Source organism: Arvicola amphibius, chromosome 1 (assembly GCF_903992535.2).
Source record: "Arvicola amphibius chromosome 1, mArvAmp1.2, whole genome shotgun sequence".
Lineage (NCBI taxonomy): Eukaryota > Metazoa > Chordata > Mammalia > Rodentia > Cricetidae > Arvicola > Arvicola amphibius.
Genome location: NC_052047.1, coordinates 3,281,403 through 3,295,458, shown reverse-complemented (window position 1 = coordinate 3,295,458; position 14,056 = coordinate 3,281,403). Strand labels below are relative to the sequence as shown.

The 14,056-nt window shown below is 45.8% G+C and overlaps 1 protein-coding gene across 1 annotated transcript in view; it reads left to right on the top strand.

The window, feature by feature from the left end:
• Lrrc8c (leucine rich repeat containing 8 VRAC subunit C) overlaps positions 1 to 14,056 on the top strand; it is an 84,636-nt gene that overhangs the window by 38,598 nt on the left and 31,982 nt on the right. The window contains exon 3 of the mRNA XM_038314332.1: positions 13,483 to 13,624. Coding sequence (XP_038170260.1) covers positions 13,487 to 13,624 — 138 coding nt within the window. The 5' untranslated portion in view covers positions 13,483 to 13,486. The remainder of the gene's footprint in view (positions 1 to 13,482; positions 13,625 to 14,056) is intronic.

Below are 14,056 nucleotides of genomic sequence, written 5' to 3'. Positions count from 1 at the left end.
GCTACAGATGTCCCTGTCTACTGTCAGGGTCAGTGTCGGGGACAAAGAGGTTGTCAGTCACTGCCCTTGAGATCCATCTCATTCCAAGATTCCATGATAATCTGAGCCCCTGCACATCCTAGGGGCGGGGAGAGATGAAGTCAAAGAGGCCCTGGCTTTTTCTTCCCCATCCCCAGTCCCACTTGTTACTCACAGGAATCCCCGAAGGTGGCCTTGCTTGTATCCAATGCCTTGAATAGAAACGAACCAACCTATCTTTTCAACATCCCCATGGCTCCATGCAGGGGGCACTATTTATCCTGCAGTAACTTGTATGTCTATGTAACCATTTTCAGGCCCAGGGAGCAGTGATCTGTGTACACTTTTGAGGATGGGTCATCTGAACGGAGGAAACAGACAAACAAACATCTCCAGTTGTTCCATCAACTGCCCTTTCCCTTGGCTCTGCGCCTGTTTTCCAAGATCATCTGTTAAATTCCCCAGTTCCTCTTCAGAGCTCCAAAGGGCTCTCATCTCTGAAGTGTTTGACGTTTAAAAGTAACCCTTTTCTTCTTGTTTATGTCCTACTTTTTTTTCTATGGAATTTTTGCTTTTAACCGAACTTCTCAGATTTTCCAACTATTCATTTCTTATTTATTTGTAAGGCAGGGTATCACCGTAGCCATGGCTGGCCTCGAACTCACTAGGTAGACAAGGCTGGATTTGATCTTAGAGATCTGCCTGCCTCTGTTTCCTAAATGCTGGAATTAAAGGCGGGCTCCACCACCTCTCCCCTCAGATTGATATTTTAAGCCTTTAAATTTAACAACTCTCTGTTATTGTTTCGAGACAGGGTCTCATGTAGCCCAGGCCGACTTAGAACTATCCTTGAACTCCCATCCTCTCCTCTGCCTGGAAGAAGTGCTGGTGGTACGGACATACCTCACACACGGACAGGCTTCCCACGCTAGTCCAAGGGGACAAACCTTAAGCCAGCTAGCTCTGTTCCTTCCAAACGCACTTTTCATCCAGCTGATGAAATGCAGATCAGAAACCAGCTGGAGATGCCAACAGGCAGACTGATATGTCACTGGGCTTATGAATCTTGCTTTCTAGATCTTTCAACGACTTTTAAAAATACATTTGGCAAGGCCATAGACAGTTCTGAAATAGGTTTTTTAAGGAAAGCCTCATTCAGTTCTAATAATAGCACCTGGCAAATAACCCCTTTCTAAATAGTATACAGCTTTTCTGGGAAGGTGGCAGTATGCCAGGCATGGTGAGGGACGCCTGAAATTTCAGAGACTTGGTAGGCTGAGACAGGATGATGATCAGGCTATACCCACCTGAGCTACAGAGCAAGTTCAAGACCAGTCGGGGCAGCATGCAGATGGTCTGAAACATTTAGAAATTAAAGAAGGGCTGAGGCTGGGGATTTATCTCAGTGGTAGAATATCATGCATGCAGCCCTGGATTCGGTCCCCAGCAACGTATAAACAGGGTACGCTGAACACACCTGTAACCCCAGCAGTAGGGAGATACAGAAGGAAGTAAGAGGCTCAGGTCACCCTTAGCCATTTGGGACGTCAAAGCTACTTGAGACCTATCTCAGACAAGCAAACGGAATACTGAGTGGCAGCCATGTGGCAGACAGCCTGTAGATAAGAAAACCTTCAGAACCAGAGACCAGGAAAAGACTGCCTACCCATCATGCTGGTCTATGATCGGTCTTTAAGAGGCTGTTAGACTCCACTTAGTCTCAGTTCACGAGGGATCTCTGAATGGAGGTGTATTTGAAATGTACAGAGTGAGCATTAAGTGGTTGGTGTCATGATGATATCACTAAAGCTTTTTAGCAAAAATCCCCAAGAAGTTAAAGCCCTATTTTCCAACCCTAGCAGCATCTGGACAAGCAGAAATCCAAACTCAGGTTCGAGCTGTCTGTTGTGTCCTAACGTTCAGCCCAGCTGCATTGGCCCTTTCTCTGGGGCCAAGCCAAGATGCAGGAACGCATTTCTGTTAGCGCACCCTCTCCAGCGGTCATCAAACGGACTTCACTGATCCTCAGCTTCCTATTATACATATTTCCAGAATCCTTTGCTTCTCTCATGCATTCTCTCTAATACCAGATGGGTTTTGCTTAGTCACTTTTTCCGATATGCATATATGTATTAATGCTTTTGGTTTTATTTATTGTAATATCAAGTTTTTTTTCAAAAGTAACATATTTTGTGTATATACCCAAAGATTGCTCAATCATACCACAAGGACATGTGCTCAACTATGTTCATAGCAGCATTGTTTGTTATAGCCAGAACCTGGAAACAACCTAAATGCCCCAAGACCAAAGAATGGATAAGGAAAATGTGGTACATTTACACAATGGAGTACTACACAGCAGAAAAAAAATTATGACATATTGCAGGCAAATGGATAGATCTAGAAAATATATTAAGTGAGGTAACCCAGACCCAGAAAGACAAATATCATATGTACCCACTCATAAGTGGCTTTTAGACATAAAGCAAAGAAAACCAGCCTACAATTAGCAATCCCAAAGAACCTAGACAACAATGAGGATACTAAGAGAGACTTAGATATAATCTACACATGAAGTAGAAAGTAGAAAAAGACAAGATTTCCTGAGTATATTGGGAGCATGGGGACGATGGGGGAGGGTTGAAGGTGAGGGGAGAGACAAGGAGAGGAGCAGAGAAGAATGTAGAGCTCAATAAAATCAATTTAAAAAAGAAAAAAGTAACATATTGGAAGGATTTGGTGTTTACTACAAATTGCTTAATTGGGTGTGTATATCTGTGTGATTTCAACTTAACACATGATACATTGATAATTTCTAAGACCCTACTATTTTCTAGAAGATTCCAGAATAAGTAACATATAAATTTTGTCTTGATTAAAATAAAATAAATCTTTACAGCATTGCCACACCCAGTAACATTAATCAATACTGATTAGAAAGGAAAGCATTGTATCGCCAACTTTGTGGGAATCCTGATCGCAGGTCCCCTTCCCTGAAAGAATGTGTGGGTGGGAACTGGTACGCAGTCTGTTGTATTCTCCTGTGTTCCCTGAGCCCCTAGCACAGGGCCAAGCATAATCAGTCTCATAATTCATTTATAGCAAGCCAATTCGTAATGAAAGTGAATCATGCTTGTGACAGGGAGTTGTCCCAGACAGCTCCTGCTCAAAATATATGACACACTTTTAGTAGCCTCAGAGACCAGTGACCACGTAGAGATCCCCGAAGCATCATACACAGGCAAGGCCTTGGTGCATGCTTGCTGTACACATTTACAGAAGGAGAAGGCTGGAAAGGAAAGTGATCTTTTCTCTGGTTAAGACAAAATTGCTAACTAGGAGCGATTTTCACTTCCTGCCATCACTGCCCTTGGAATCATGGGAGATTCGAACTGAAGACTTTTCGTGTAACTGAGCTATCCACTCACTGGAAACTTAGGAGGGTATGAACGATCCAAGAAGACGATAAGACAGAGGTACCTCTTGGGTCACAAGGTCACCTTCACCATTAAGCTTCCTTTGAGTCAAACGCTTCCATTCCAGGATGGCTTTGAGGGCCACATGTCTATGAGAATCATTTCAACGTTAACGGCACTCTATGGTTTTTACTGCTCACACTGAAGCCAAGGACGTGACAGCAGACTGAGCCCAGGAGAAATTCTGCTTCCACTCTTTGTTCAGAACTCAATAGGTTCTTTAAATCCCCATCCACATCCTGTGACCTCATCAAAGAACTTCCGAGCAAGAACTTGAGCTGGAAGTTCCGGTTCTCCACTTGCTAGCTGTCATCCTTGATCAAGCATCTGCTTTTTCTTGGCCGAGGTTTCTCACCCCTAAAACGACGGTATGAACGGGATGACCAAGCTCCTGGGCCCTCTCGGTGCTGATCTGTAACGCGCTTATTCCTCTTCTAACAAAGTGTGTTTCTATAGCATCGTAACGTCACACCCTCCTCTGGTGGACTATGTTGTCATGTATACCTCATAGTAAGACTCTAGCCAGAGTCACGACCTCCCAAGGAAGAAAGACGGACTGTGTATGTGATTGAGAAGGTGTGCTATTCATTCCTCCTCACTGCTAAAGGAAAGTGTTTGTTTGATGACTGATGCTTGTGGACCCTGATGGCTCCCTTTGACCTGTGGACCCTTTGGTACAAATGCAGTCTGTGTGTGTAAAATCATATGTGCCTTCTCCATACTGGCCTCCATTGTGCCCATGCCCTGACCCTGCACAGAGGGAACTTCTGCCTGGGGTGGTACCCAGATGCATGTTGATTTTGCATGACTGTTCTAAAATTGAAAACAATTTACCCCTCTTCCTCACTAAAATTACAAATATTCACTCTATTTTATGTGTGTGTGTGTATGAGCTATTTCTATGGTGAGCGCATGTGCGTATGGGTGAGTGCACTCCAAAATTTATGCAGAGTCCAGAGAAGGACACTGAATACCTTGCCCTGTGACCCTCTGCCTCATTCACTTGGAACAGAGTCTCTCCCTGACCCCAGTGCTGGGCACACTCAGGTCCCTGTTCTCACAAAACAAAAAGCATCCTATCCCACTGAGTTATCTCCCCAGGTTTGTTAACTTCATCAAATTTTGTCCTATATTCTCTAAGTATCATTTTCTACACGTTTGAAATACATCTGTGAGCAGAATAGAACCAACAAGGAAAAAGAGTCACCTTTTTGAAATTTAAGATTGTCATGGAAGGAAAGAAGCAGCTCAGTGAGAAACATTGTTACGCTCCCTTTTAACAGAGTAACTGTGGATATAAGAGAGAGAGTGTGAAGGGTGACTCAGATTGGGGACCTTGATCACTGGAAGGATACGGCTGTTCTTTTGAGCTAGGAAGGCTGCATATGAAGCAGGGTTTTGTCGTGAGGGTGGGAAGTAAGGGTTGACATGGATAGATATTGGAAAACCAAGCTTGACTTACCTAGTGGGTAATGAGGTGTCAAATAGGTAGCTGGATATTTGCATGGAGATGAAGGATACAGTGATGTAGTCACCCAGGGAGTGAAGGAGTTAGAAAGAAAGAAAATCACTCAAAATAAAAAGTCGGGGTGGGGGAGGGGGTAGGAAATGGAAAAGAATGGGAGAAACAGCAGGGAGGGTCAGAAGCAAACTGAAGCCCCAAGAATGAATGGTTTGACAGTGTCAGGTGCTGCTGGGATAGCAGATAAGAAGATTTAACCCCTACCTATTGCAAAACAGACAACAGCAACAACAAAACCTGTGTCAGGGCTGAGAGCAGCACAGATTCACGGGTAGGAACATGAACATTTAGAAGGCAGTTTGGCAGCGTAGCTGTTCAGCAAAACAACTACAGTAGGTTCGGCACTGGGGTCAGAATCCATGGAGCCCCCTCTGTGGGATTGCGTTAGGTCTACGGTGCTAGGCGTAAGCTCCCTCGTGTGGAGCAGGCCTCATTGCGTTAGGTCTACAGTGCTAGGCATAAGTTCCCTCGTGTGGAGCAGGCCTCAAGTCCGGTCCGACAGACCTGGTTACCCCATACCCATCACGCCACCATTGCTCCAGCAGGCTTGTTCTTCATGGCAGGTCAGCACAGCATGCAGGGCCCAGTCCTGGGTGGGACCATGGCAGCTTGCACAGTGCCTTCCTGCAGTTTGAAAGCGAGCTAGCTGAGAGAGTTTCCCAAATAGTCAAGACTGAGTTCTCTATGTCCTGAAACCAGAGTGTGCGGTGTCTTCAGCAGTGGGGTCTTACCATCTAGTTACAGTGGGCCACTGAGAGCAGTGAGGAAAGCCTGTGTTGTTTTAGGCGCCTCTCTGGTATCCCTGACTGGTAACTGGTCGAGGAGTAACCCATGCCTGGCATTGAGATTTTCATTTAGTAATTCATAGGGCTTCATACTTAAGAAAGGAAAGATGGCTTCATACTTTTTTTAATATTTATTTATTATGTATACAATATTCTTTCTGAGCAGACCTCATAACAGATGGTTGTGAGCCACCATGTTGTTGCTGGGAACTGAACTCAGGACCTTTGGAAGAGCAGGCAATGCCCTTAACCACTAAGCCATCTCTCCAGCCCTGATGGCTTCATACTTAAGAGCGTTTGCTGCTCTACAGAGGATCCAAGTTCATTTCCCAGACTCCATATGAGCACCCCCCCACACACACACACACATACCTCCAGCTTCAGAGGATCTGATGGTATCCTCTGAACATGCAGGCCCCTGTACTCACGTGCACGTGCCCATACACATAATTTAAAAAATACAGCTCATATCTTCTGGAAGCAACACTGTGTACCCACATGGTATTTCCATTCAAACTTCTTTGCAGGGGAGGGGGCGTATTTTTAATAAGCTTACAAACTATGTTTTCATGAAACTTCTTCATATATTCTTAGTTTGGGTTAAGTACCCACACATACACATAATCCATTTTCCTCCACCTTCCTGTTCCCACAGTTAATGCAGAGACTCACAACTGGTCACAGTCCTGAGAATAAGTGACCGTGAACACTTATTAGTACATCTCTGTCAACCCCCCCCCCCCATGTCTGAAAGCCCTGGGAAAACCATGGAAGTGGGGCGGAAAGAATGTACGAGCTGGAGGATGGAGAAGAGTATTGTGAACTCCGTCCCTTAGCTGCAACACTGCACATACAGCCTGCTAGCAGTGGTCACCTGCACTGGACATGTGCAAGGCCAAGCCAGTTAAAACCCCAGCATGGACGGGTGGGGCTCATGTGGCGCCACCCTAGCTAAAAAGCTGTTGGCAGTTAGTGACTGGGAGGGAGAATCACTTTTCCTAGGGGATGTTGCCTTTGGTGGGTTGTCCATGCCCCAGTAGGCACAAATAGGCAACAGAAATTGAACTCAGATCAGTGGATTATATTGAGAAGAGAGAGGTGGAGAGAGAGAGAGAGAGAGAGAGAGAGAGAGAGAGAGAGAGAGAGAGAGAGAGAGAATGTAGGTTATAGATACAACCAACATAGTTTGTATGCATTGATGAAAATTTCAAAGCATAATTGTATAATTTAAGAAAAGCAGTTTAAGAGATGGATAATACATGAGGGGTTCTTTCCCACTGTTTTTGCATATCTTGAACTCGGGAATGCTTAGCGCTTTTTATGTCTTCTGTTATGGAGCCACTGATCCACTCTGTTTCTCTGAATGGTCTGTGGCTGTGCTCATTCAGGGTACAGTGCTGCCATTCCATGACTGCCAGAAAGTCACAGATGAAACGAAAGTGAGCCACACCCATCCAGTGATGTTGGCAGTCAGGATGGAATCCAAATGCTAGACTAAGTTTGACAGCCTTTGAGCCATGGTAAATAAATAGAGAAGAATGTTAACTCCAGGCAAGAAAGTATCAGTGTTGTCCGGGATGCAGTTCTATGCTGGAGAGGATACACTGTGTTAGAAAACGGTTGCCCTTAGCAATGCCAGCATTTCTCATATGTGTGCATGTCTGTGTACTGCACATGTATGCACAAGGTGGCCAGGGAACAACCTCAAGTTTTATTGAGGTACTATCCACCTTTTAAAGTTAGATCTCACTAGTTTGGAGCCGCTCAGGTAGATGGACCCACCTTCTGTCTGTCTGTAGTTTCCTAAAACTGGGATTAAAAGCCTCCTCACCACACTGGGCTTTTCGCATGGGTTCTGGGCATGGAATGCAGGTCCTCATACTTGCAAGGCAAATACCACACAGACCGAGTTGTGGCCCCAGTCCCACTTACCAATGTTTTTTAATCAAAGGACTGAATGATATCTTCAAGTGGTGAACAAGTGGCATTTAAAACCTTGAGCAGGCTGAGCATATCCTTAACCACCAAACTGCACCCCAGCTTGCAATATAAGCAGACATAGACTGCAAAAGTTTATGTTTCTAAAATTGGAGTATCCGGCCCTTTTGAATTATTTAGGATATCTTACTTGGAGGAGTAGAGTACTGGCCCAGCAAGGAAAGCACTTGCCTCATTTCTTAGTTAGGGTTCCTATTGCTGTGAAGAGACACCATGACCACGGCAACTCTTACGAAGGAAAACATTTAATTGAGGATCACTTATAGTTTCAGAAGTTTAGTTCATTATTGTCATGGCGGGCAGCATGACAACGTATAGACAGACATGGTACTAGTGAAGGAGCTGAGACTTCTACATCTTGACTCTCAGGCAACAGGAAGTGAACTGTCTCACTGGATGTGGCTTGCGCATAAATGAGACCTCAGCGCCCACCTCCACAGTGACACACTTCGTCCAACAATGCCACACCTGCTAATAGTGCTGCTCCCTATGGGGACCATTTTCTTTGAGACCAGCTCACCTCACAAGCATGCTTTGTCTCCTTAGTTCACCTTTATTTCCCATGGTAAAGTGTGATACCTAGGAGACACCTCCGCCAAGCGCTCAGGGAGTCTCACGTGCTGTGCGGTCCAGACCCTTGCCTTTTCAAGGAAAGCCATCAAGAAGGACCAGTGAGCCTCTGCCTTGGTAGCCCAAGGAACCCCACTAGCCCAGACCTGTGAAGTCAACATTTTGTGATGCTAACCTGTCATTTGCCTTTGTCACTGATGATGCAAAATCAATAGTGTGTACTTTTCGTAAGTCGAGATCAAGGGCCCAGACTGGAGGGGGAGGAGGGTGGTCTTCCTAGGTCCATACTGACCAACCTGTTTTTATCCTTAACTCAGTTTCCCACGATGTCCCTTTGATTCAGTAGAAGTTATTGTTTTAGTTACTGTCCATCTTTTAACCAGATGTTGTGTGATGACCAGGTGGAGGCATGGGAAGGATGCGGAACATTCCAGAGTACAGAGGTGTCTCAAGGAAAGGTCTCACGAGTTGTTTGAGGTTTTCCACCCCACTCTTCCACAGTAGCTCTTGAGCCTTGGAGGGGAGAGGTGTGACACAGACGCCTGGCTGGTCTCTAACGGTAGTGAGTACCCAACCCTCCTGCCCTGTGCCCCCCTTCACCAGAGTGTGCCTCAAGGAATGCCCCTCTATTACAAAATACAAAAGGGGGAAATGAGAAATGGAAAGATACCTGAGTGGAAGTTGACACTGGAAATGTCACATGAGCATAAACACTAATGTTTGCAGAACACCTTAGGAACTTCTATATTCTTCCAACAAAGCAGCTGAGGACTATGATTTGTCAGCCATAGTGTTTTGTCAGAACTCACAGTACCAGATGTGAAACTTCCCCCTGTAGAATGGGGGTTAAGTCCAAAGTTAGTTACACCCATAACACTGGAAACCAGCATTGCACTCTCTGGCACATCTTGCCTGGCACATCTTGCCTGGCACTTGTGTAGCTCCTGACCCTTGCATCCTTTGACTGACTGAGGTGACTGCCCAACATTGCTCTTTTGGGTACATTCATGTGTCTCTTGGACAGCTTTCAGTACCTTTAAACATTCAGATAATTCCACCCCTGTAACACATCTGGCGCTACAAAAGCTAATCTCCAGGGAGTGTTCAGTCCCACCTTGATTTCTCCAAGTCTTGTACCCCAAGGAAATGATGTCTTCAGAAGCAGGGTCTATTTGTGGCATGCAGCCAACATCAGTGTCATTGGTGCCCATCCAACCATAAGGTCCCCAAGAACTTCACAGTTGTATCTTGCCCTTGTTCTCTTTGCAAGCTGACTTTTCAGCTTTGCTCCTGTGGGTACCTACACACATATGTCTCTCAAGGAACTTTTTAGACCTTTAAAAAAAAACCTCAAAGTTAGCATTGTGCCCTCTGTATAATAAAAGTTTGTTTGCTGTGTGGCATGGGTCTTGCCTGCAAATCTGCATATGCACCACATCTGTGCGGTGCCCTTGGATCCCTTAGAGCTGGAGTCGCAGACCATTGAGAGCTACCATGTGGGTGCTGGAAACCTGTCCTCTATAAGAACAGCCATGTTCCTAACTGCTGAGCCTCTCTCTCCAGCCCCATACTGAAACCATGCAAGATTGGCAAAACAACAAAGAAGGCCCTGGACCACCATCCCATAAAAGGCAGTGTGGTTGTAAAGATCCTTGGTAAAATACTCAGTCCGTTGCCATTCATGCCGGTCAACCATCCGCCTATCTCAGAAGTTTGTAACTAAGGAGATGCTAAAGTAAAACATTAGCTAGGTTTAGTCCAGCCTGAAAACATTCCATATGTTCCTATCAATATCTGGCTTCCTCATGCTGGGCACCCATGGAGTCTCTGCCTTTCTCCAGCAGTGATGAACTCAGTGGAGCTGGCTCTGACTGATTAGTTTGGCCTAAAGCAAGGAAGAAAGCTGCTTGCCGCGCACCGTGCCCCCCCATACCCCCACCCCCATCCCGTCTGCGCTCTGTGCTTCGGGCAAGGGGCTGGAGGTTGAGATTACACACTCAGAGACAGACCAACACACGGACCTCTAATTGCTGGTACAAAAGCCCATCTTTAATAACACCATGGAGGCTTAAATACCCTGCAGTCAATGGCCAACAGGTGAAAACCCCATCTCTGATCCTCTAGGTAAGGCACAGCTTCTAGTAACTTCAATTAGAAGGCTCTAGCAGGGAAGAGCAGCTGAAGGCCAGGACTCAATTAGTCCCAACAGCTGCTTGCCTCCTTGGCTATGCCAGCCTGCAGGCAGGTCTCATGGCCCCTTAAGTGACATTGCACTTTATCTATAACCAGCTGGTGCCTCTATAACAAAGGGCCTGTGTAGCTGGGTGAGCATTCCATTCCAAAAGAGAGAGATACAAAGTATACTCAACAGAGACAACAGGCCACCCTCTAGTCAAGCTTAAACCTTGCTACCTGCTTGGTTCTAGCCCCCTATTATCAGCTGATGCCCATTTGATACTCTCTGGGCCTGTAAGAAGCCCTTATAGTGAGACGCATTGCTACCCCCTATTGTCCATGCTGTAACTAACTAGTCAAGGTCTCAGAAATAAATATCCACAGTTACATGAAAGCTGTTAGCATAGTCCTTGCATTTCTGAACTCACATTTTTGTGAGGCTGTGTTCAGTCTCATGCATTTTAGCCCAAACAGTATGTCACAACATGCTGACTTCAGACCCTGACCCGAGAATCCAGCTGGCATCTCTATTTAGATATTGGGGAAGTTTGCAAAAGTGAAAAATACTTCCATCTAATGTTTTGGAACATTTGACTTTTCATAGTAATATACGTTGACATGTAATGATTTTTTTTCCCATTTTTGAATTCATAGTCTTGTTGATCGACTTTCATGAGAAACATTCATTAATGTGCAACCAACACTTTTTTATATTGTACTTTACTTTTTCATAAATGAATGCATGCTTTAAAAAATTTGTGGTTTTCACGTCTAATGTTCAGTATTCAAGAGCATAGCAAACACTTTGTGATTCCCATTACATTTTGAGCATGAAAGGAAGAGCAAGACTGAGAGCCCACTGCTCCGCTATGGCATATTTTTTGAAATTGTCTGCTACCTGAGTGAATGAGCCCAGTTCTTTCGAAGGTTGCGGAAACTTGTGAAAGACACAACAACCAAACCCATGAAAGAACCGGTGCACAACATAAAGTGGACTAGGACACACGTGTAACTAGGACACACATGTGTAACTAGGACATGTGTACATGTATAACATACAGTAGACTCAGCTCTCAGGAAGCTGGTAGTGGCTGGTGGGGTTAGCCTGGAATTATGCTTCAGTAAGATGGAAACCCCACTTGAGTGCTGCTCAGATGTCAAGTAGACAGCAGGCTAGCAGAGCTGAGGGCTGAAATTCCCAGCGTCATTAATGAATAAGCCCAAAAGAGCAAAGCCCTTTTTTTGGATTAAGAAACAGTTGTAGTTGGCTGTGGTGGTGCACACCTTTAGTCCCAGCACTCGGTAGGTGGATCTCTATGATTTGGAGTCCAGCCTGGTCTACATAGTGTGTTCCAGGACAGCCAGGGCTATGTAGAGAGATCCTGTCTCAAAACAAAACAAAAAGTAAATAGTTTTGAAGCAGCAAAACCATTATGGTAGCTTTTCAACACTATGGCCACCAACAAATCTACAGGAGTCCTGGGTCACAGTGAAGGTTGTGAGAATGGGCATCTGAGAGAAGAGACGAAGAGAGCGTGCCCATTTCCCTTCCCCAGAACCTCAGGGGCACTGTGCGTATTCCGCTGCTGTCGTTTACATAGCAGTAGCTTTTAAATATTTGGGAGAGGGCTGGAGAGGTGGCTCAGCACTGAAGAGCACTTGCTGTTCTTACAGTGGACTCTGGCTCAGTTTCCTCCTCCAGCAGCCTCTGAGAGCTCCTCAGGCAGCCGTGGACCTCACAGCCCCACCCCAGCTCACAGTGGAATGCATTAGGGCCCAGTCTCATCAAGCCATGTGCAGGTATCCACAGTGGATATGTGTTCATAGTTATAGGTGCTATGTCCTGTAGAGGAAACGGTGCTTCATAACACCCCCATCCCCTTCCTGCCTCCTCTTCCACAGCTCCCTAGGCTTTGTGAGGATGGTGCGCCTTCAGCAGTCATTTTTATGGAGAATCCATTTTTATGTTCGTCTTGTATCACTGTAACAAACGTGCTGGGATAAATCATCTTCGAAAGACCAAAGGTTTTGTTTTGGCTCGTGGTTTTAAACACTTTAATCCAGCGCCTGTTTGCCTGTTGCTTTTGGGTCTTTGGCGTGAAATTACATCTAGGGAGGAGCACATGGCAGGCGAGGAAAACTGAGAGAGAAGCCAGCACTGGGGTCCCTTCAAAGGATGCTCACAGCAACCTAATTTCCTTCTATTGAGCCTGACCTCTTAAAGGTCTTCCTCCTCCCAAAGCACCACAGGCTGGCGGCCATACCTGGATTAACACTCTAGGGAACACTTACCCAAAGTGTAGCAAGTTTCCAGGATAAACTAATTTCTCAGAATAGAAAATCAGGATGTGTTTAAGATTCACAATGGAATATGGCGTGTAAGAAATGGAAAAGGAATTGAAACAAAGGCATTTAGGCAAAAAAGATGTGGAGGAAATCACACACACACACACACGCACACAGTCTACCAAAGGACAATGGCCATGGAGCCACTTGGTTTCCATCTCCCTGGAGTGAGGGAAGCACCCACTGATCCGTCCCTGTAAAGCAGTAACAAATGGATACAGAAATGACACACAGACTAAAGCACAGCCGAGAAGGCAAGAAATAGCCAAGACATTTCAAAGACCCCATCCCCATGGCAGCATCTTCATGCTACACTTGAGGGAAATGAGGATCCAGGGAATACCTGGCTTTGTCTAAGTCCAAGGAGCACAGAGGCAGCTTGGTTAGCAGATGATAACTCAGCTGTCTGCGGCTCTCTTCAGTTCTCCCGTTGGTGGTCCCTCACTGGCTCAGGAGCCCTTTGGCTCCAGAAGGTCCTGCTTCTGTGATTCACAAAAGCGCTTCAAATGTTGCAAAAAAAATAAAAAAGACAGAAATGCCCTCTGTGATGTCCAAAGAAACATTAATTCACCAGTGTTCTCTCCTCTCTCAGAACCATGATTCCCGTGACAGAGTTCCGGCAGTTCTCCGAGCAGCAGCCTGCCTTCCGGGTACTGAAGCCGTGGTGGGATGTGTTCACAGATTACCTCTCGGTGGCCATGCTGATGATTGGAGTGTTCGGATGTACTTTGCAGGTAAGTGTCTGACCCTTGGAGGACTGGAAGCCAAAGGGTGCAGCTGAAGAGCTGACTCTTCTTCATCAAAGGGGTTGCCTGGAATAAATACTCGAGGTCCTGGGTTCAATCCCCAGCGTTGTACAGGGCAGAAAGTGGGGGTGGGAAGGGTAGGGAGAGAGAGGAAAGAGCTGGCTGCATTGTGGGGGGTGGTGAGCTGGCTGCATGGGGGGTGAGCTGGCTACATGGGGATGGGGGTTGCAGGTAACCAATAGGCAGTCTTCTCTAGCTATCTACGGCATTGGTAGTCATGACAGAGAGCCTGAAAATTCATTTGCTAAACTTTCCTGATGAGACGGAGCTGTGCTAGAATTCAAGGAAGCTGCTTGCTCAAGTGAGGTTTCATGTTGTTAACATCCAGAAGGGCTCCTTGCCTTTCACGGCCTTCACAGT